The following is a 23,073-nucleotide window of genomic DNA, read 5'->3' as shown; positions in this document are numbered from 1 at the left end:
AACCTTGTCCACGTGATCACTTTATCATTCTTTCATCAATTCAGCAATTTTCCAATTTGTCTTTAATTTGACTCAATGAGTGATCATTTAACAATTTCATTCAGTCCCAAATATGACACTTGCAAAACATTGTCCAGACACCAACTACAAATTCCTTTGTGAACAAAGAGAATTATGATTCTGAATTTTCATTTAATTCCTTAGATTTTTTTTTTAATGGTATAAAAATATTCCCTACATACAGACATAAAACAATAATGTGCAAGGTATTTAAATTTTCTACTTAATTTATTTAATGTATTTTGCCATCCCTGATGTTTTACTGATATGAAGATAACGTATAGTATTTTTTAAAATCAGAAATACAACTAAAATATTTAGGTTGTGTGTCAAAGTCACCTTTAATTGTTATTTTAGTGATTGCTTTATCTTATCTGCTCGTTTCCTATCTTCATTGTCTTATTCACTCAACAGTGTTTAAATCCCTACCCACTGTAAAATGACATTTTTTTTATCTGATTAGAGCAGACCAATAGCTTATCTTAAAAAAACACTTCTATGAGGTAAAGTCTATATAAAAACCGCTCCCAGGGTAAAGTAACAGTAAGCAAAAGCACGTTTACACGCTTGTTTCACTGACATTGACACATTTAAGTGGATACAAATCTCACCCTTGCACACATAAAGTGCAACAAACTGCAAAAGACCAAAAGAATGCATGCTCACTTTTTCCACCTTTTGTTGCATGACTATTCTTCATCTCCTCCTCCTCCTCGAGTGTGGTCAGCGAAGGTCATTCCGGGCTGTGCACAATGTAATTAGCCTCCCTGCACACATGCACACACACACACAAACAGGCTTGAAACCAAACTTTAAGACCCCCCGCCCCTGTCCCTTCTACAATGACCTGGTCAGACAATGGACACATGCCAATGCTCTGATCTATGACGGGGCATCGGAGACGCAATTCAGAATTGACGCTCACACACACACTACTGAAACGCTACCTCACACACACAATTGAAAGCCTGATACCCACACAATTAAACGCCCTCACATGCTCATTTTAGTATAAAGTGTGAGAGCATTTTAATCCATTAGATGAGAGCAGCGTGAGAGGTAATCTTGAATTATGTCCCTGACGGCCCCTCATACTGACCCTCCTTGGCCGCATCCGCATGCACAAGAACACCGGCCTCTCCCCTCTAACATTACACACGGGCAGGTCGCATTTCACACAGCAGAAATTGGAAAAAAAGCATAACAGCTGCTTAATCTCATCTTTTTTCCCGAGGAGAATGCGGACGGCGGTCGGCGTGCGGTCGGCGGTCGACGTGTCACCGTCGTCCCCTTGGATTAAGTTTCAGATAACAGACTTCATAAAATTATATGACTCCAAAGCTCTGAAGTTTGTAACCAAAGATGGAGCCCGACGGTCGCCTCGTAAAACACTGAAAGTCGTCAAATGACTTTTACAGCCACTGCACAAGCATTATACGCATATTTTCAAAAGTTGTAGTAGGATAAGAAAAGATGATGCCTTAAGGAGACAGTAAAGCAACACAATATCTAGTAGTCAAGCTAGTCATCCATCCATCCATCACACAATCAGCATTACCATAATTGAAAGTAATAACTTTGTAATAACATAGTAATAACAAGATTAATCATGATTGAAAAGAGGAGAGTGTGAAGATTTTGGTCGAGAAAATAAGAGGATTAAGGTCTGACATAATGGTCCTCCAGATAATAATTCACATGTTTGAATGGACACTGACTGTGAGTGTAATTGCACACCACACGTGAACGTGAAGCCTTCTTTTTATCGCCTTCTATATTCCGTTAAAGCCATTCAGTCTACTTTGGTGACCTGAGCCTCAACCCCCACACCCTTTTTATTGCACACATCCCCGCATAGTCTTTGCTCTATTACCACCTGCACTTAAAAAACAACGACAACAAAAACCAAAACAACAACAACAAAAAGAAGACACCCCCTGCTCATCATTGTAACCTGTCTCTTTTAGAAATGTGCTGCCAGTGAGGAGCCCTTTGTTGAGGGGAATTGGGGAGCCCTGGAGGACGCCGCCACAATCGGGTAACTCCCTGGCTCCGTCAGTGAGTAAACCCCCAAGCAACCAAAACCCCCACCTGTTTGCCGCACACACCGCTTTCTACAGGGGTATCACTTCGCTCGTCCCTCAGGGTGCGCTTGGTGTCAGGCGGCAACGTTCTCATGCAAGCAGGTGGATTTGAAAGTCTACAACAGGTGTGGATGAATTGCACAAAATGGGACAAACGTGCTGTGGCTGTTTGGTTTGAAGAAAAGTGTTTTTTGTTGTTGTTGTTGTTTTCTTTTTAGTTTGTAAATGCAAATATTGGAATATGGGTTGCAAATGTGACCGTTTCTGTCGAAAATAAGGGTGGGCAAACTTTTGAGTTCAATTAATTATTTTTTTTCTTAAGAGCAGACAGATGGCCATTGAGATGACATACTTGGAAAAATAAACATGTTAAATTGTACACTAATGTTTAAAAATTTGGGATAGAAAGAAATGTCCTTGTCATTCAAACAAAAGTGCATTTTCCCCCCTCCAACAACGTAACGTTAATTTAATCAGAAATACAGTCAAGATGAGGTGTCACCAACATTTTGAAACTGTAAGCTACTTCTTGACTACTAGTTTTATACACACTTCTGAAATGAGAAATCTGCTCAAATGACCTTTAATTACATGTTATTATTAAGAAGACATTGATCATGTTCATGAGGCCTCACAATAATACAATAATGATCGACAAATTTTTAACCGGTTGGGATAGAGTTAAATATCAAAATGCGGCACATTTCTATAAACCTCTGCAAGTGTTCACATTTTCAAATGATCACTTCCTAGGAAATCCTAATGTCCCATCGATGGTGAGCTATTTTAAGAACAGACCAGGGGGCTACTCGTGTGGTCTGCGGGCACCAGGTCGGTTACCCCTTGTCTCTAGACATTGTTCATGTAGTTAAAAAAAGAAAAAGAACACAACTAGGACATTTTTTTTTGTGTGTAGTATAAGTAAAATATTTAATTCTAATAATAAAATTCTAATTCGTGCCAATTTTAAAATATTTTATAATTAATATAACTATAATTAATGAACCATTTTCAATAGAATCAAAAATGCAAAAGTGTCTATTTTACTAATATTTTGGATGTCTGTATATTTGCATATAATATATTGTCTGTTTATTTGAATAAGGAAATAATAATGAAAGCAGTTTTTTACATGTATTTTTCATAATTTTTAACTAAATTAATTGACCAATTAAAATATATCTAGATGAAACAGTATTCTTGTTGTCATGGTTACCATGATTACAGGGGCATATTCTCTTTTTAAAAGTGTTCTCAATGGTAATAGTAGCACGTATGTTGGATGACGGCACGGTGGTGAGTGTTCAGCACATCTGCCTTACATTTCGGAGGTTTGGAGTTCGAATCTCGGCGCCGGCCATCTTGCGTGCAGTTTGCAAGTCTCACTGCGCTTGTGTGGGTTTTTCATCCCACATTCCCAAAAATGCATCTTATGTTAGTTGAAGGCTGTAGATTGTCCTCAGGTGTACAAATGTGACTGTGAATTCTTATTTTTCTATAGTAAAGGACATTAAAGTAGTCGCTCCAGTGACTGGCTGCGTCTTATCCCCCCCAAAAATAAAATAAAATACATTCTGCACTCAACTGTGGGGAGAAGCAAAGACGGGAAAAGCGGATGCAAGAAGGAGCTGAATAATTAGAGCACGGAGGATTGTCCTGAATTTGGCTGGCACATTCATGCATGCACACACAACTTACATGCATGAGTGCGTGCACTTGCCTCTGCTTCTTCTCCACACACACATTCATGCATATTTCAACCTGGAGGATTTTGGGCCGATCTGCACATGTATGCAGGCTAATCAGGGCCTCTTCACTGACAGAAAGCAAAAAGGTCACTCGGGGTGAAATGTTTGTGATGGAAATTTGGACGGCAGGCGTAGGAAAACAAAGCTCGTAGACAGGACGTCCCACAGACGACATACTTTACACATGACATAACACGTCTCGCGTTTGGGGGAAAATACGTCCCGAGATCAGGACTGCATCGCTCTTCGTAGTATTAATAAAATGAAATATATATATATATATAAGAGAATAGTTCAAATGAGGTTTTCATTTCAGGATCTGCCTCGTGAGCACAAGCATGTCATTGTTTTTAGTTTTACTGAGAAGTGAGTGTTCAAAAAGAAAATAATAATGAGTCACATGACAGATTTGAAGGAGTTGTCAAAGCTTTTGTTTCAAAGCAGTTTATTTTTGGATGTAATCCGATAAATATCTTGATTTTTTTTTTTTTTTTTTTTTTTTCATTCACCGACTCGTGCCCAGACCATTTGGTGCTGCGTTCAATGTCTTTTCCACGCATGGACAATCCAGTGTTGAGTTTAAAATGACCACCGCACGTAGATGGGTGCATCAACTGGAACGTCCATGCTACAAGGAGGAATCACAGAAGGAAACTTTTTAATGGTCCTTCGACTGAGCGGCTCTGAAAGGTCCACCATTGACCCCCCCCCTAGTCCCCCAGACCACCTAATCCCTGAACCACTGCAACTCCTCCCCTCCTTTCTATTTTATTTTAAAGAGTAGAAAGGGGTTTCAATGAAAAATTGTCTTGAGCCGATGAAACTGATTTGTGTCCAATACGACGAGCACTGTGGAAACGTCTGTAGGTCGCTCCGTCTGTCTGTTTGTTTGTTGCATGCCACATGATGCATTAAACAAATCGAGTTAGAGTTACGTACATGTTACGTCTTGCTATGCTCCCCACACACACACACGCACACGCACGAACACACAATTAGCCCCAAGCTCATTATGTGTCTTTGGCTAGGGGGTCGGGGGTTGTTGACCCTAAGAGCATGACCCAAGGCGACATTTGGGGAGGTGAGGGGGGCACGTCAGGGTGCCACTGCTGGTTGCGTTCACTGCCCTGAAGATTCCTCATTGTTTGTGAAAAAAGTTAAGGGAATGTGACTGAAGTGGGCCACATGATCGAATGAGCTCCACCAAGAAAAAGTGCCGTTCACTTGATCGTGTGATGAGCCTGCAAAAACAAAAGACCATTTGAACGATAACACGATTCTTTTGTCTTTTGGAGCATGCAATTACTACCAATATGTAAACAAATATTGTCCCCATCTGGATTCAGTAGTTGTTAGTTGACTATATTATTTCTTGAATTGCCCAAATGACATACTGTTCATCTTTGGCAAATCAACATACACTTCACAGACAATTTCACATTATCCACAGTGCTTTTCTTTAAAAATTTCCAAGTGACCCACAAACTTGTATATAAAAGTACAGCGGAAAACATAAAATTGTCTGTTTGACCCCAAACCTTTGAACAGTAGTTTAAATTTTGGTTGGACAGTATTAGGATTCTTGAATACGTCGTTATATACATATCACTGTCAATAATATTACACTTCCAACCCATTATAAAATGTTACTGTAGCATAATTCGTCTGTATTTATGACGTACCATATACAGTGTTGCCTTGAGATATTAGTGATCCGACTTATCCTTTTTTTTTTTTATGAGGGGACTTTTGGCTGATTTGTTTGCTTTTACTTGCAAGAAAATATTTAAGCGATGTATGGTAGATAGTGAAAAAATCTTCAGAAAAGAGGCTTCAAGCTATTTGATGCCACTCCCAGGAAACGTTTACTGTCAAGCTAAGCACTAAACATAGAAAATTGCACATGGTGCATTTAAAGCAACTTTGCCTTCCGCTAGCTTAATGCTAACACTCAATGCAAAACACCATAGACGAGCTAACGAATAGCGTTGATAGTCGCGGTGTTATAACACTTTGATCAACAGGTATTTGAACACAAATGGAGCATAAACACATGTAGACAGACAATATTACAATGCTCACAGGCATTTATTCTTTAACCTCGGCAAAAAAAAAGACAAATATTACTGCAGTTTACTGAGTCACTTAAAGTAGTTGTGAAAGTTGTCTTCATTTATGTCTCTGTCACTGTATTATACTGCCGCCCTGGTGGCCAAGTCACACACACACACACACACACACACACACACACACACACACACACCAGACGGAGTCGCAATGAATTAACTATGATGCACAAACTGTTTAATTCTTGACATTCTGTTGAACTATGTTATTACTTATTTTATAGAACGTAGATACTGAATTCATTCCATATAGTTCTCATCTATCCAGCTAAATTCAACTGGTGAAGCTGTTGTTGTTGTTGTTTTTTTTTTTTTTTTGTGCTCGGTGGGGGAAGTGATGATGGCTTTCCCTCCTCGTCGTCAGCAGAAAGAAGTCCGACGCAGGAGGTTCGATTTCCCTCCAAAAGTGTCGCTGTATTGTCGAGGCGCCCCCTCCTCCGCCGCCTGCCACTCAAGCCACAACAGCAGCCGCCTTCCAGCCCCCCCAGCCGCCGCACATCAATCCACGGTGTGTGGGTGTATGTTTTGGGAAGGTGGTCCATGTGTGTGCGTATGTGTTGAACCCCCCTCCAGGGGCGTGGAGGATTTTCTTGCACAAACAAAGCATCTTTTTCCACAACAAACTTTGTTTTTGTGTGTGTTTTCTAAATGGAGGTTATTGTTTGTTTTTACTGGTTTCTTACGAGCGAGTCAGTCAACTTGCCGGAACGTAGGAGGAAAGTGTGACTTATGCAACACTTATTCTCCTCTTTTTGTCAGGAAGCTTAATCTGGGCCGCAGAGGTGTGAAGATGAACTTTGACCCCGCGGTTATCGTTGGCTTTTCTTGAAGCTTTGACGTCAGGATATCCCCCGTTTGGCTCTGAACCTCAGTGCTCGGCTTTCAGCTACCGCTGGCTCACACTTACCGGTAATGCAAAGTAGGTTTTCACGGCCTCGAGGGAACTGTTATAAAAATCACCAAAGCTTATTATGCACAAAGGCCCCAAATGTAATAAACAGGGTGGGCTAAAAGTTAGTATATGTCCACTTTTAAATGAGCTTATTGAAGGAAGGAAGTGAGGAAAATTTTCATTCTCACTTATTTACTACAGTCTTTCTAGGTAGGTTTTCTATCGTGCAGGGTTTGTGGTTAAGGTTTCAAATCAAGGTCTTAAACCAGGGTTAGGATTTTAAACAAGGGTTAAGGTTTCAAATTAGGGTTTCAAGGCCAGTGGTTTGGGTTTGCATTTGTGTTGACCAGGTGGAGACCCAAAAAGTGGCGGTGACCTTCCTCCCTTTCCACCCTTTTCCCTTCATTTCATCCTCCTTTCTTTCCTATATTCCTGAAATGAAAATGTGTATACCTACCTTTAATGCCACCGTGTATAAAAAAAAAAAAAAAAACATATTTGCCCTACATTTCATATAGCCCTAAAACTGAACTACCTCCTGAGAGTGGAAAAAGGTTCCCTGCGTGTGCTTTAAATGAAATACTTTGAATGACTGAAGGAGGCCAGAGATGAAGATGATGATGATGATGATGTCATTTGTAAAGCAAACGCAACATCTGCAGCTTTTAGTCTCTCATCACATCAGTCCTTGTTTGACTTCCTGTGCACTCTGCCGGCTCCTGCATGTCAAAGGACTCGCATGCGACCTGCCGAAATATCACAAGTAGGTTAAGACGAGTGATTCGAGCCGAACGTATACAGAACCTGCGCTACTTGTGCTTGTGGAAAGTGTTGCACTAAAGGGAAAGAGCCCAAGTTTCTCTTGTACAACACAATGAAACGCTTTCAAACAGGAAATGAATGATCATTGATAAACATGGTGATATAACACACAGTGCATTTTGATTAGATTTGGGTTTTTTTTAAGTTGTGTTTTTCTCTGGTTTGGTCAGGCACATTAAGGGGAAATGGGTGCTTTATTAACTTTCCACGGTTAATAAGTGCACATGGAGTAATGTGTGTCTAGTGTCAGGCAGGGATCAAGTCATCCATGTGCAAGTTTCACATTTGGAATGTGTTTAAAGCATGTGATTGAAGTAAAACATTTCCCCAAAATGGTGGTTGAAATAACAAACTTTCTGGGAATGAAACTTTAGTTCCACTTTATGAATGGTGAGCTTTATCAGTGATCCCCAAGGTGTGGTACTAGTAACCGCGTGTGGTACACGAGCACCGTCTAGTTGTACTTGAAAGCATCACTTTGACGTTCAAGTCCAGTTCAGTTGTATTTAACTTTTTAGTACAATACATTTGCATTCAATCTTTAAGAATGCTTTTATTTTAATTTTTGTATATTTTATTGAGGTAAAATCTTCATTTATGTGCAATACATTTCAATTGAAGTACTTTAAAATATATATATTTTCCTATATTTAAGCACAGCGTGAATGTTCAAACTATGCATAATGTCAGTTTATAATAATATTAAGTATACTCATTTTCAGTTTTACGCATTTTGGATGAACACGTAGGCCTACTACACTACTGTATTTTAATGTGGTCATAATGGTGGTGTTTGGAGAGCCAAGAATTTTTGAGGTGGTATTTGTAAAATGGTGAAGAACCACTCATCTACATCACTGAAATCATTGAATAGTGGAAAAAAATACAATGGTTAAAAGAAATATGATCATTTAATATTAAATATTGTAACATGGCTCAAACAATTTCACATATTTTTTTCCAGGACTTTAACTTGTGAAGTTCTTTTCCGTTTCTGCTTGTATGCAAACATCCTCTGCCACCAGTTGCAAACTTTGTGAGCAGGTGTTGGATGTTTGCGTTTTTGACACGTTGTATGACAGGTAAACGGACTACAGTGTGCGGCCTGTGTTGTGGGTAATACAATGTAGGTTAATTAGCTGAACCGTGCACACATTCACATCAACAACAAACTGCTTCCTCGTCTTCCATCATTATTTTACGTTAGCATTCATCTTGCATTCAAGCACTTTTGCAAAGAGTCTATGAGCTTTTTCCTCTGTCAAAGTGAGCAAACCCACCCCACAATGGGCCGCCCATATGGATGAATGCTGCTTTTGTTTTGCCCATTTGAACCTGAGCTCCCCCCCACCCCCCACCCTTCACTGTTAAGAAGAGTGTGTTCACTCTTTTTGGCTTTTCACGGGCTTTTTGGGCGCCAATACCAAACGGGAAAGCGACAACAGCGCGGATAGAGAGAATCAATCAGGAAGTGGCTGCCTTTCAGCTGTGCCAGAGGAGCCGGGCAATTTCCTCATCCCGTCGCCAAGGTGACGGGAAGCTGCGCCAGCTGGTGCAGCGGGCAGCGGCTTTGAATGGAGCGGAGGGGCAACGACGGTTGGGACGGGAGACACAGTGACGGCCAGTTTAAATGTAAACACTCGAAACAGTATTCATATGAAGACTTTTGTTTCTATATTGCTCATAATCATGTGCAAACAAAATGCTCGCCCTCAAATAATTTCTTTTTATCTGTGCGGGCTTTCTTTGCACACTCTTCTGTTTTTGTGAATAAAGTGAATACCTTACTTATGGGTGGAAATCTGCAAAAAGAGACACCATATAGTTTTAAAAAATGAAATAAAAATAGGCATATATTCTTTATCCTCTGCAAAGAACCACAAATATTATTACGGCTTATTTGTTAAACCGTGTCCATTTCCATGAATATCCGTATGTCTCTATCATACTGCCCCCAAGGCAAGGCACCACTGTATATGCAAAGTAGTTATTCACTTCGTTTCAATGTGATAGAACGAAGCCACGGATTTATTACTAACCACATACCAACATGCAAAATCTTAATCTTCAGATTTTTTTTTTTTTCTTGTTTAGATTCTACGTAAATTTCTCTTAATTCCTCCTCCATCCTTCGATTACCTCGTAACCGAACATCTAGCATCCCTCTGTCAGTGGTCGTAGGCTGGGCGGGTATTCTGTGGGACCAGACCGCCGTAGATGTGTAAACACAGCTGGGAAACACACACACAGAAACGGTGACCCCCGCCTCCTACAACCCTCACTTCACTCATTTATTGAACAGTGTGTTTGCTTTAGGGATGTGCACTAATCTTCACGCAAGCCTTTGCAGAGGCTTGACAACCTGCGATGAAAGTGACAATCGCCATCTTGCTAATTCACCCACAGCTAAATGGGAATGTTTTTGGTATTATAAACGTATAAATAGGACACAGTGGGTCATCTATGGATTCATCTGTGTGGGCTGCATTTTCTCCCTGGGTGGGATGCTCCTGGTATAAAAAAAAACAAAACAAAAAACTTGAAGATGATTCGATGATCTGCTTTTTACTGTAGATTGGATTCTACTTTCCACAGACTCTTAGGCCATACATCCATTTAACACATACAAGTCATACATAACATTATATATATATCAATAGAATAATAGACTAAGCTACCACGGTGGATGAGTGGTTAGCAGGTCTGCCTCACACTTCGGACATTCAGGGTTTGAATTTCGGCTCGAGCCTTCCTGAACAGAGATGTGAATCCTGAACCTCAAAGCTGCGATTCAGAGATGCGATACACTTGCACATCAATTTGTCCAAATGTAATTACAGTTACAAAATGAATAAGATCATAGACTAACCTACAGTACGTGTGCAGATTAAATTGTTATTCAAAGAGTTTGTGTATTTTTGTGTACATGGTGGAGTTGTGGAATGGGCTGGGTGATGAGTTGAAACAGAGCAATTAATCAATTTAAAAAAAAAAAACTACACAAAAAAATATGTCTGACAACCGGTAGAGATAGGGGTATGAGTTGTATGACTATATATTTCTGTAACACTATGGTTACTAGGACTGCTATTTTTATTTATTTTATGAACAAACAAATTGGGAAAACATTTGCTTGTGTGTTGCAAATACTGAAATTGTCAATAACAGAATAACCAAAAGAAGAAATGTAAACTTGGGCAGGGTAGGGATATAGAAGTTTTAATTATTCATGCTCCTTTTCCAACACGGCCACTTGTGTTTTTTTAAATTTATTTTTGCTGATATTGGCTGGCGACCAGTTCAGGGTTTAAACCCGCGACCCTCGTGAGGATAAGTGGTACGGAAAAGGAATGAATTAATTAATTATTTTGTATTTAGACTGAAATAAACTACTTCATTCATCCCTGCAAAATGAAAACTTTATTCTCTTACAAGTACAAATAAGCATGTAAATATGCAATTCAGGCCTCTGCATTTGTATTTGTCCTTCATCCACATCCTTCCTGCACTTGCATCTTCACACATTATTATCACAATCCAATCCTGAGTTGAAACTGATTTGTATATATAAATGAATATACACCACCCTCTTCTGGTAATATATTATACTGCAGAGTGTGAAAAATGCTCCGAAATAAAAAACATTAGTAGACTTTCTAAACGTTGCTCTTACATGCAGTATATATTCATAAAATAAAAACACTAACAAACTTCTGCGTTTTACTGAATTCAGGAAACCACTCTGTAATAACGTAAAATAGATACCGAACGAGAAACTAAATTACCCTATCGCGGCTTCCGTCGACGTAACGCGGCGCATGACGTCAGCATAACAACAACCTGTCATGATAGCTCACGAGAGAGAAATTTAATCCAGGAACATTTCCTAGCCGACCAAATACCCCCCAAAAAGCCGTTTGGATGAGAGACGTCTTTTAAAAGGTGAGCGCTTAAACTACTCACATTCATCACCATGAATCCGACGACTGCTGCCGTCGCGATGACATAAAAAAATAACTAATAATAAATTTAAAAAAAATACGACAACAAACCACGGAGCGTTGTTGATGTTAGCCGAATGCTAACAGGCTTTTTTTAACGGCCCTCTAATTTCTATGTTCCCGCACTTTACCCGACTTTGGTGTGATTAACATCTTACGGTTCGCGTTGTTACTGACAGTTAATCAGGTTAATTGCTCTATTAAGCTTCATCTCGAGAATGACTACGATAGCGTGCTAGGTGGCTAACTGGCTAATGTCAATTACTCAGCGTTGAAGTCAGCTCCTTGATAAACGGACGCAAGCTGGCAACTTTTCCACTTGCTCCCTCTGTATTGTTTTTTTTTTTCTTTTAATGCGGTTGCATCGGAATGGTTGGTTGGTTGGTTAGTTAGTTGGTTGGTTAGTGTTCGGTTAGCTCGCTGCATTGCTGCCACCCGTCTCACGAAGAGTTAAACTCGGCGGTTGCCGTTTTTCTCAGTCAGCGAAATAACGAGAAAGTCCGCTTGTCGCTTGTATGTAGAAGACACGCATTGCCGGTGCATCGCGGGACCTAACTCGCCCGCTGCCTTTCGTTTTTAAAAAAAAAAAAATTTTTTGTTTTTATTGTATTTATTTTTTAACACAGTGTTGGAGATCCAGGCGGGGACAGGGCGTTCTTGAGTCTGTCGGTCGAGCCAGCCGAAGAGACGGGGAACAGGATTGGGAAGCAGGGCGAGGCGGGCCCCGCGGAGCCGGTGGAGAAGATGGCCGGCAGCCCGGAGAAGAGTTCCACCGCGCAGGAGCTGAAGGAGCAGGGCAACCGCATGTTCCTCTGCCGCAAGTACCAGGAGGCTGCGACCTGCTACAGCAAAGCCATTGTGAGTAAATCCTCTTGGACTCCCTCCGTCCTCGCTACATTCATAGAGCAACGTGATACAAAGTTTATTTTAATATACAGCCTATCAACATTTTACTTCATTCCGTGATGCGACTCGCCGAGTATCATCTATTCACTAAAGGATGGATGGCTTGATGCATTGTTGTGTGTACGCCAAACATGCCTTTTTGGAATTATGGCCCGAAGGTTCAGCAGTGGTTTCCTCCCACATATTTGGGAGATTTCAAGTGTGGTTTTCTTTCCTTGTAAGCTCACGCTTCTGTTTTGCCGCCTTCTATCCCATAGCCCAGACATATGAAGAGGAGGGGAGATAGTTGTCATGTACTAAACAGCCAGTACTTGCCATAAATTTCTGCAGCTCCTTCAATGTTGCTGTCAGCCTCTTGGCAGCCTTCCTGACTGGTTTCCTTCTCATCTTTTCATTAAATTTGCAGGGACGTCCAGTCCTTGGTAGTGTTACTTGATGATGACTGCCTTGGAAATTCTTTTGTACCCTTCTCCTAACCGATTGCTTTGAATAATGAGAAACCTCTGATGCTGCTGAACCTCTCTGCAGCTCATGGCTTGTGCTGGAAAATGTGGCTACAAAAATGTCACCCTCCCAAAAAAGTCTACTAGAACATCTAAACTTTATTTGTGGTTATTTAGCACATTAAATGGTGGCAGTTTTGTGTTGACTCCCATTGAAGATGAGTTTGAGTGCGATTGGTTAATTCTGCACCCAGCCTCATCCCCAGTGATAAGAAGGTGTGGACACTTGTGCAACCACATATCAGTAGCTTATTTTTACTTCCCCTCTCAAAGATTTCATTTTTTAAATTAAGTTGTACAGGTTTTAGGTCACATTGATGATGAAAAAAGTTTTGAAATGATTTTTTTTAAATATCACCAAAATCTGTCATTTGAACAGGAGTGTGTGTACTTTTTCTAATCAACTGAACATAGTCAGTCATCCTTCCAATAGCTACATTAAATCATTTTAACATACTGCATTTCGCTTTTATCCGAATGTCTGTACGTGATGTTGGTGTGATGTCTCCGCCTTCCAGAACCGTAACCCCTCCGTGGCAGTGTACTACACCAACCGGGCCCTGTGCCATGTGAAGCTGCAGCAGCACGACAAGGCTCTGGCAGACTGCAAGCACGCCCTGGAACTGGACACCCAGTCAGTCAAGGCCCACTTCTTCCTGGGCCAGTGTCACCTGGAGCTGGAGAACTACGACGAAGCCATCGGCAACCTGCAGAAAGGTCAGAACGACGACAAACGTGTTGAATCGCTGCGCGCTATATAGTGGGCTTGTGAACGATGAAGCGCGGTGTAGCGGGTGAACACTACATCAAAACAGCCTATTGGATTCTAAAATGTGCTGTTTGAATAAACATAATTTCTGTGTTTTTTTTGTTGTTGCTGTTTTTTTTTGGTTTTTTTTTTTTTGCAGCGTACAATCTGGCAAAAGAACAGCGGCTGAATTTCGGGGACGACATCCCCGGCGCCTTGCGCATCGCCAAGAAGAAGCGTTGGAACAGCATCGAGGAGAAGCGCATCAACCAGGAGAACGAGCTGCACGCCTACCTAAGCAAACTCATCCTAGCAGAGAAGGAGAGGTGAGGGTGTGCTTTAAGCTTTGGTTTTTTTTTGTCTTCTTTTTTTTTCCTCATCTGAACAGATGACTCGTTTACTATCACATTGTATCGCAGGCAACTTGAAGACTACAAGGAAAAGCAGGACGACGATCATATTGGAGGCGATGTGGCCAAGATTGCATCCAAACACGTACGTTAATACATATTGGTGACCTCCACTTTGTATCTGTGTTACACTTGAATAATTGCTCACTAATGTGACTCAATCAGGACAAGTACTTAATGGACATGGATGAGCTCTTCTCTCAAGTGGATGAGAAAAGAAAAGTGAGTATCTTCGTCATTGTAATGATGAACCGGGCACATATTTATTAATCGCCCGGTGTGCGGGTGTGAGTCGCCAACTGTCATTTTTTTTTTTCGATGATCCACTTCAGTCGCGGTCGGCCGTGTTGTTCAACGTGCCTCGAAGGATATTTTTGATAGACGATACGAGTTTTACTTCACTGCTTTTGACTGCTCCTTCAAAAATCCCAATATTCAAAGAACATTTATGTTTTAGCCAATATTTGCATAATCGTTTTCATATTTATTCCAGCATACTTCAACATATTTAAGAGTCAAATGAGTGAGCCTTGAGCGCTGTGTGTGTGATTATGCGGCGTCCCGACAGAAACGGGAGATTCCAGACTATCTGTGCGGCAAGATCAGTTTTGAGCTGATGAGAGAGCCGTGCATCACACCCAGCGGGATCACCTACGATCGCAAAGACATCGAGGAGCACCTCCAGGTACCAACTTTTTCACTTTAAACGAAAAAAGAAATGCATATTTTTGGAATCGATGGTAGTGCTAAAAAACGGAAACTGTCTAAACGATCTAAATAGCTTCTCGTCAGTGTTGTGTTCTCTTGGTAATATTTTTTTTCTAAAAGGCAAAGCAATCCATATATCAGTTAATTCGGAAATCTGCAGTAAAGGCCTTAAAAACTGAAAATGCGGTTGCTGTCCGTCTTTGCGATGTTTACATGAAATGTATTAATGTAGTGATGTATATTAGTCTCAATGGCAAAAAAACACGAGTCAACCTTAAAAAAATCTAGATGATGATGCAATATATCCTCTCCTGAGTTTCTCCTCCCAAATAACAAGTCGTCTGCATTGAAACGCTGGACAAAAATAACCGCAAGTGATCTAAGTAGAGCACAAGCGACCAGGTGGGCGTTTTCCGCCAATTTCAACCTCCCGTTTCAACCCTTTAGCGAGTGGGCCATTTCGACCCAGTCACTCGAAGCCCCCTGACCCAGGACCAGCTGATCCCCAACTTGGCCATGAAGGAAGTGATCGATGCCTTTATCCAGGAGAATGGATGGGTGGAGGACTACTAGACAGATCTGGTCTCTCTATCGCCTCCTCCTCAAGTCAACACGAGACTGTAGAGAAGATGTCGCGGCTTGCCTGGACGCGAACACGGGAGCTGCCGGGGGCCTCGTAGCTCGTCCCGTTCTCTTTGCATCCCAAACATGTGAGGCTGTGTGTTTGTGGCCTGCTACACCCTTTAACACCACCCCCACCCACCATCTTCTACACCTTCATCCTCCTTTTTCTTTCCTCAACATGGGGCCACGCTCTCAGGTCTCCTTCTCTTCTCTTCTCTTCTCTTCTCTTCTCTATTTCTAGCTCGAGTGCCACAATCCCAGGTAAGCGTCAATAAAATGCTCTCGTGTCCATCACGTGACTGCCAAAAGAAAGTCAATCGAAATTCCTCATTTTTAACATTTTGACCTGAAATGGTAATCATGCCAAAAAAAAAACATAAAACCCAAAAAACAGTTTTCATTGTGTGACCACTTTGTGTGCAAGTTTACACAATGACAGTGGGGGGTTAAAAAAAAAAAGTTACAAGTTTATCTGTTTTCAGTTGTCAGCTCGACCTCTAGGTGGCGCCACAATCCCTCACGCGCAGCTGCGTGATTTGACATTTTTAGTGAATCGTTCTTCTTGTGCTACTCATGGAAAGCGATTTAAGCATTTCTTCGATATCCTTGATATCCATCCAGATTGAGATTCATGTACTAGTTAATATGCAGTTTGTCCTCACTAGTAATACAATTCAGTGCACTATGAGGTTATCGACTAACAGCTCAAACGGCTTGTCATGAAGCCTTTTGCGCATTTATTTATTATTCGATATTTTTGATGTGCACGGCTAGTACTACTAGTTAATGGTAGAGAACTAGTGTTTTATGTCATTGGTGGTACAATTCTCATGCAGTTGTCAACTCGTGCATAGTTTTTGCATCACTAGTAATGTAGTTGTTCTACTAGTATGCCAAAGTTGTCCTTTTAGTGAGGACAGGGCGTACTAGTACTTGAACCTTGAGATGGGTATCAACGATATCAGCTTGCCATAAAACCAGTCTGAGCATTTATTTGCAGTGCACTAGTAGCGTAGCAGATAAAGGCCCAAACAGCTTTATGGCAAGCTGTTTGATCCAAAAGAGTGTACTGTACGAGTACGTTGACCTTAAGCTGGGTCTCCAGGATACTGAATAAATGCTCAAACGACTTGCAATACACTCAAGTACAGACAATTGAGATGAGACGAATGTATGCAGTATGTGTTGTTTGGTTTTGATCTGAAACTGTTTAAAAAGGACTCTTTGGGGGGGGAGATGCTGCCTTGAAGTGGAGAAATGAAGACAAAAGTTCTGCTGGATTGAAACAAAAAGAAAAAGTTTTCACATTGTTGAATATTCCATCATAATGTGTGCGAATCAGCTGATGGAGGGTGACGCTTGCACGTGCTTTAAATGGTGTTCATGCGCGCACACGTGTGCTGCGACGATGTGTTTGTTGCTCAGATCGCCGTTGAAGTGACTGGTCTTGTTACAAAAACATGAAAAAAAGCATTTTTTTCGGACCCTGATCCTCCTTGCTGTTACTTTGAAGCGTCCCCTTGCTGACTTGCAAAAAACAATCATCAGGGGGGGGGGGGGGGCAACCATGTTGACTGTCATCATCCCCCTCGGTTAAAATGCTGGGAAAGCATCTGTCATGCATACCTCCGTTTTTGCCAGCATTCCTGTAAAACTGTGCTTTGAGTTGACTGATCTTCTAGCCGAGTGGTTCACGTCAGGGTGAAGAAAGTGTAAATAATTAGCTTGTCTTATTTCTTGACAAAATATGGTTCTTTGTTCTCTTCGTTCGTTTTTCTTGCCGTCTTTCAGCTTGAGAAAAATGTATTAAATGTAGATATGTTGATAACATGAAGGCCCCGTTTGTTTTTCTTTTTTTTTTTTTGGTCCACCATTAAAGCTTGTTGTGTTATTGGGCACTGAAGTATCATTCAAGAGACATTCACTATGTTAACATGCCAACTCTTGCTACACATTGGTATTGTGTTTTTGGTATAACTTCAATTTAGAAGGTAAGCGGTTACGATAGCCATACGACTAAGCAGATGACATGAACCTGTGAATAAATGCCAGTTATTTCAAATATTTGTGCACTCAGCAGTTATTTGTTGAAAATATTAAAAAAAATATTCTAAATTGTGTATCCTAACACAAAAGCTCACATATTGATTTCATATTCACCTTGCTTGGTATTTACATATTAAAGTGTGTTATAGCAAAAGGGCTTAATTGATGTAAAAACAAGCATTTGAACAACAAGCTGTGGTTTTGCGCTCTGGATTTAGTTGCTAATTGAGGCTAGTTTGTCGCATTCTATTAGCCAAACATAAACTAATTCCTCAAACATTGAAACTCACATAAAACAGAGCAGAAATAAAATGACAAAATGATTTTTGTGGAAACAAGCAGAAAACCGAATGTTTAAACAACAAGCTGTTGTTTTGCCCTCTTGCTTTAATTGCTCGTTGAGGCTGGTTTGTAGTTGAATCCTGTTAGCTTAGCGTAGCATGAAGACGCATCATTACCAGTTAATTCATTAAAAGATTGAAACTCTCATAAAACTGCATAACAATAGAATCATAGGGATTTTTCATTTATGGATAAAAGCATAAAACGTATTGGCTTATCTTCAAATAAATGCCTATTTACTGGACGGGTACTTAACATTTTTACATTTCCATCCAACTAAAGTACAACAGCAGCAACAGTGATGTCAAGCTGTGGGCCAAGAGTTAAGTTACTGTATAATGCCAAATAATGAAAATTCAAATGTGAAATTAAAAAGCCAAGTCAATCTTTTATTATGTCTGTTTCTAAAAATGTGTCCGAGCGAGACGTTCTGCGCTTCCGCTAACTAAGATCATCTCCCACAACAGGTTTCTCTCTTTTCGGTTTTCTGAAAACGTTGAAATAAGACTTAGGCAACTCTGCCATTGGGCTAGTAATATGGCAGGTTTAGTTTATTCAACAGATTTGGTACCATTCATAACTTTTGACAATGAAATGCAAAACATTGCGAACTACTGGTGGAAGGTTTTAGGCTTCCATAGATTTTAAAGCAGGTTTACAATGTCCGGTACGGGGGCCATTTATGTTCCACTGCATGTTTTTCTTATTCCAATAATACAATTAAACATGACTTGATGAAACGTTTGAGAAAGTAATATTACACAATTTTTTTTTTTTCAAACAAAATTACAAATGTAACAAAAGTTGAATTTTATTGAATACCACACTATTTTACTGAATACCACACTATATTTTCACTTTAGAAAAACAACTACAGCTGAAACAAAGTGCTGTATATGAATAAAATATAAAACAATAAAAATAGTAACAATAAAAAAAATTAAAGCTGCATTTTAATAATAAAAATAAGACATGGCCCTAATGCTGTACCAATAACATTTTGCTTTTTCACCAATTTGTTTGCTTGTTATATGTTTGACCCATAGCATATTGAGTTGATTTGCGCATATTTCATAAACACAAGATAAAGTGCCCCCCTCGTTCCATTTTTCCTTATGTGACTCAGTGGAAAAACTAAATCCCTATTTTAAAAAACGATAAATGAATAAATAAATAAAAAGGGGTGGGGGGGGGTTGTGTGTATGAGTCCGTCACCGAGCCCATTGTCTTTGCTGACATCACGGCTGGTACAAGGAGGGCAGAGGACAGAGGAGGGCATTACTTTGACGAGCAGACGAACAACAGCACAGCATCATTATGGTAAGAGGATTTTTCAACAGGATTTTGTCTCTTGTGACTTCTGCACTGACCACGTGTGTGTGTGTGTGTGTGTGTGTGTATTTGCAGAATATCTGTATGTTAGCCGCGCTTCTATTTGGCGTGTTTGCTTTGGCCCAGTCCTCAACCAGACAAGGTAAAGTGTGTCGTCGATGGAAAATGAATACAATCATAGATTTATTTGTGTACATTCTTACTGTACTTAAGTCTCACATACTGTATGTGACTTGCTTAATACTGATTAATGATTGATTAGGTTGTTGAGTATGTTTGTGGTCAACAGAAATTCACTGAAGTACAAAATTATGATTTTTTTTTTGACTGTCATTTATATATTATACATGTTTTAATAACTTGACACAACAAACAATGTTTACTTCTAATTATTTGACATAGTTATTTGACTGAGAATAGCTAGGTATCGTTGCCATGACTTTTATGTTATTGAAACGGGTTCCCATAGCTTTGCTAACATGAACGGATTAACAAATGTTAACTACTGAAGAAAATACACCTTCCTTGTGTTTTTTCTTTTTCTTTTTCTGATTAGACGGACAATTCTTTGAAATAAGGATGGCGAATACAGTGGTGCCTTGAGATATGAGGTTTTCGCAATTTTAGCCGGACAATATTTTTTTTTGACTTGCGACTCAACTCACTTCACAACAAGCAGCAGTTTGGCAGACAGGGAGCAATTTTTCAAAAAAGAGACTTGACGCTGTTGATTGCCACTCCCAGTTGAAGTTGACTGTCAAACTAAAAATATAAGAGAAATCCACTTTGTGTATTACACCCACATAAATCTGCTAGCTTATGCTAACACACAAAGGCAAATGCCACGGATGGACTAACAAATAGCATCTATGTGGCGGTGGTAAAATGCTTTATTTGTTGCAGCAACACAGACAATATAACATATATACTTTATACCCTCCGAAAATTGACTAATATTACTGCAGTTTTCCCAGTCACAGTAGTTATGAAACACTTATTTATTTGTGTCTGCATGACTGTATTAAATTGCCCCCATTCATTAATGGTAACAAAGTATTTGCACTTTGTGACTTCCCACCAGTTGGCAACAACCAATGTGTTTGCTGCTTAAGAATATTAAATTCTCATTAAGCTTTAATGCAGATCTCAGAATCAGAATCATCTTTATTTGCCAAGTATGTCCAAAACACACAAGGAATTTGTCTCCGGTAGTTGGAGCCGCTCTAGTACAACAGACAGCCAATTTACAGAACACTTTGGAGACATAAAGACATTGAGAAAAAAACAATTGTGCAAAAAGATGCAGAGTCCTCTAGCACTCAGAGCAGTTCGAATGACTGATATTGCAATAGTCCGGTGCAATGACCATTGTGCAAAGGGCGCCGAGACTTCAAGGAGTGTATGCGGTTTAAAGTGACGAGTAGTGCGATCGTCTGGGACAATGATGGTTGTGCAAATGTTACAGACACTGTAACACTGCTACTCTGGCATGAATGGCCAGTATTGGTCAACAACAGATATATAACAGATATGCAAATAGTGCAACAACACAATTCTTGGCATAATTTTAACACTTAACAGTCGTGTTGTACCGTGCGACCTCCGGTGACAAAATGTCCCGCCTGTTTCATTTGCTCCAGTGGGTCTGACCGGCAAAGTCCTGGTGTTCCCTTACGAGACCGATTTCAGCTATGTGACCCTGATGCCGCTGAAAGAGATGGCGCTCAAGGCCTTCACGTTGTGCATGCGTGTGGCCACCGAGCTGCCCGAGGAGCGCCAGATCATCCTGTTCGCCTACCGCACGGCCGACTACGACGAGCTCAACGTGTGGCGCGAGAAGGACGGACGCGTTTCTTTTTACATGAGCGGAGATGGCGTTTTCTTCTACCTCCCCCCGCTGGGCACCTTCCGCACCAGCGTCTGCCTGACCTGGGAATCCGTCACCGGCCTCGCTGCTTTTTGGGTGGACGGGAAGCGCAGCACCTACCAGGTGTACAAACCCGGACACGGCATCCGTCCCGAGGGCACCGTCCTCCTGGGCCAGGACCCTGACAAACATTTGGGGGGCTTGGAGGCCTTACAGAGCTTCGTGGGGGAGTTGACTGATGTGAATATGTGGGACTATGTCCTCTCCAGGAGCACGATCCAAGCCTGGCATTACGGCCACAAGGTCCCGCAAGGCAACATCTTGGACTGGGCCACCGTTGATTATGAGCTTAACGGCAATGTCATGGTGGTGGAAGACGACTGACTCACTGTGGCGTCCCGTGGAGGGAAGCCAGACATCCGCGTTGGACCACCTCTGATATGTGTGATCGCCTTACTTACATTTGATCTAACGTTAGATTAGAGCCCCTAAGGTAGTGGTTCTCAAACTGTGAGGTCCCCAGGCCTATGGGGGTCTAAGAGCTGTAGCTTCTTGGGGAATGATTTACTATAAATTGTAGCATTTAAAAAAGTGCATACGTAGAGATGGACACCAATAAAACAAATATACTAACCAATTACACCTCCATACCGTAGCTGTGGACCTATTAAAAGCTCTGATATGATATTGATAACACTAGAATCTGAATTTGTTCCCTTAAAAACAAAAGGCATATTTTTTTTTCTGTAATAGAGATGTCAAAGTTAAAGCGGTAACTGATGATTAATCACAAAAAAGTATCGCATTAGTCATGGAATAACTCAAATTAATCACATAATTAATTAACACACCCACGCTCCTTTATCTTAACCATGGATGGGTATCTGAAAGGCAGCGCAGTTCGCTAAAAGGTCAGTGATCAGGTCAATGCTTACGCCAGTGCAAAGATGAGTGAGGGGACTGACGGGTGTGCTCGGCGGCAAATTTTGCTTCAAAAGTCACCCGATGGGACTTTCAATAAAAGAAAAAGGGGAGAAAAAAAAAAGGTAATTTGCATACGGTGCAGGGCTGAACATTGAAGCAGACCAAGTTTAAAATATCTCAAAGCAAAATGTGGGACTCTGTGTGGTACAGTTAATGAACAGAAACCGGTTTAGTAAGAAGCAGTTAATTTATTTGCTGATAATACAGTGGTACCTTGACTTAGGAGTTAAATTTGTTCCATGACCACACATGTAATTCAAGCTATCTGCCAAACTGCACACAACAGGAAAGGAAGGGCAGACTAGACATTGCTCCCTTGCACTCCTTTTGTAGAACCTTCCCTATGGTTAGAAAAAAAGCTTGCATGTAAGTCAAATTCTTGCTCACAGTACAAAGCAAAAAAAGTGACCAATCAGCGAATCGCAACTCGAAAACACTCATACTGGCATACCTGTACATCATAAAGTATCTAATTAACAACTCCACAAGAACCTAAAAATTAGGTTCATTTAAAAAAAAAAATGCACAACTAAAGAGTAATCATCAACTAAAACTGTGAAATCAAATGCAGTACAGTACTTAAAAATAAAGGGTATGTTACTAACATGACTTGTGTGTTTTTATTGGCTGTCCATCCAAAATCACGACACAATCGTCAGTTTGATGAGCCACACACTGAGCCGATTGTCTGCAGGCCTGCTGACATCATGTTCTCCTTGGCTAGCGCTATCAGCGTCACTCAAATTCTGTTGTTTTGTCTGTTTTGAAGAGAATACAACTTTATTGTCACTGTCACAGGGACAATGAAAATCCGTTAGGCTCCGACAATTTGCAGCATTGGGGTGAAAATAATATGAGCACGCAATTATC

General features: G+C 40.6%; 2 protein-coding genes across 2 annotated transcripts; both read left to right on the top strand.

Moving 5' to 3' along the window:
- Positions 1-11,554: 11,554 nt before the first annotated feature.
- Positions 11,555-17,696, top strand: stub1 (STIP1 homology and U-Box containing protein 1). Its single transcript, XM_061705962.1, has 8 exons — positions 11,555-11,674; positions 12,360-12,591; positions 13,661-13,859; positions 14,051-14,216; positions 14,310-14,385; positions 14,466-14,522; positions 14,869-14,985; positions 15,456-17,696. Exons 2-8 carry the CDS (start codon positions 12,478-12,480, stop codon positions 15,579-15,581), a joined length of 855 nt encoding a protein of 284 aa, XP_061561946.1. The 5' UTR covers positions 11,555-11,674; positions 12,360-12,477; the 3' UTR covers positions 15,582-17,696.
- Positions 17,697-19,211: 1,515 nt separating this feature from the next.
- On the top strand, positions 19,212-22,787 carry crp1 (C-reactive protein 1). The gene is made up of 3 exons (XM_061706079.1): positions 19,212-19,340; positions 19,428-19,494; positions 20,993-22,787. The coding sequence occupies exons 1-3, from the start codon at positions 19,338-19,340 to the stop codon at positions 21,601-21,603; spliced, it is 681 nt and encodes a 226-aa protein (XP_061562063.1). The 5' UTR covers positions 19,212-19,337; the 3' UTR covers positions 21,604-22,787.
- Positions 22,788-23,073: the final 286 nt, after the last annotated feature.

The sequence above is a fragment of the Phycodurus eques genome, chromosome 19 (assembly GCF_024500275.1).
Source record: "Phycodurus eques isolate BA_2022a chromosome 19, UOR_Pequ_1.1, whole genome shotgun sequence".
In the NCBI taxonomy this organism is placed as follows: domain Eukaryota; kingdom Metazoa; phylum Chordata; class Actinopteri; order Syngnathiformes; family Syngnathidae; genus Phycodurus; species Phycodurus eques.
Note: the sequence above shows the minus strand (reverse complement) of the source record. Positions and strands in the feature narration are given on the sequence as shown.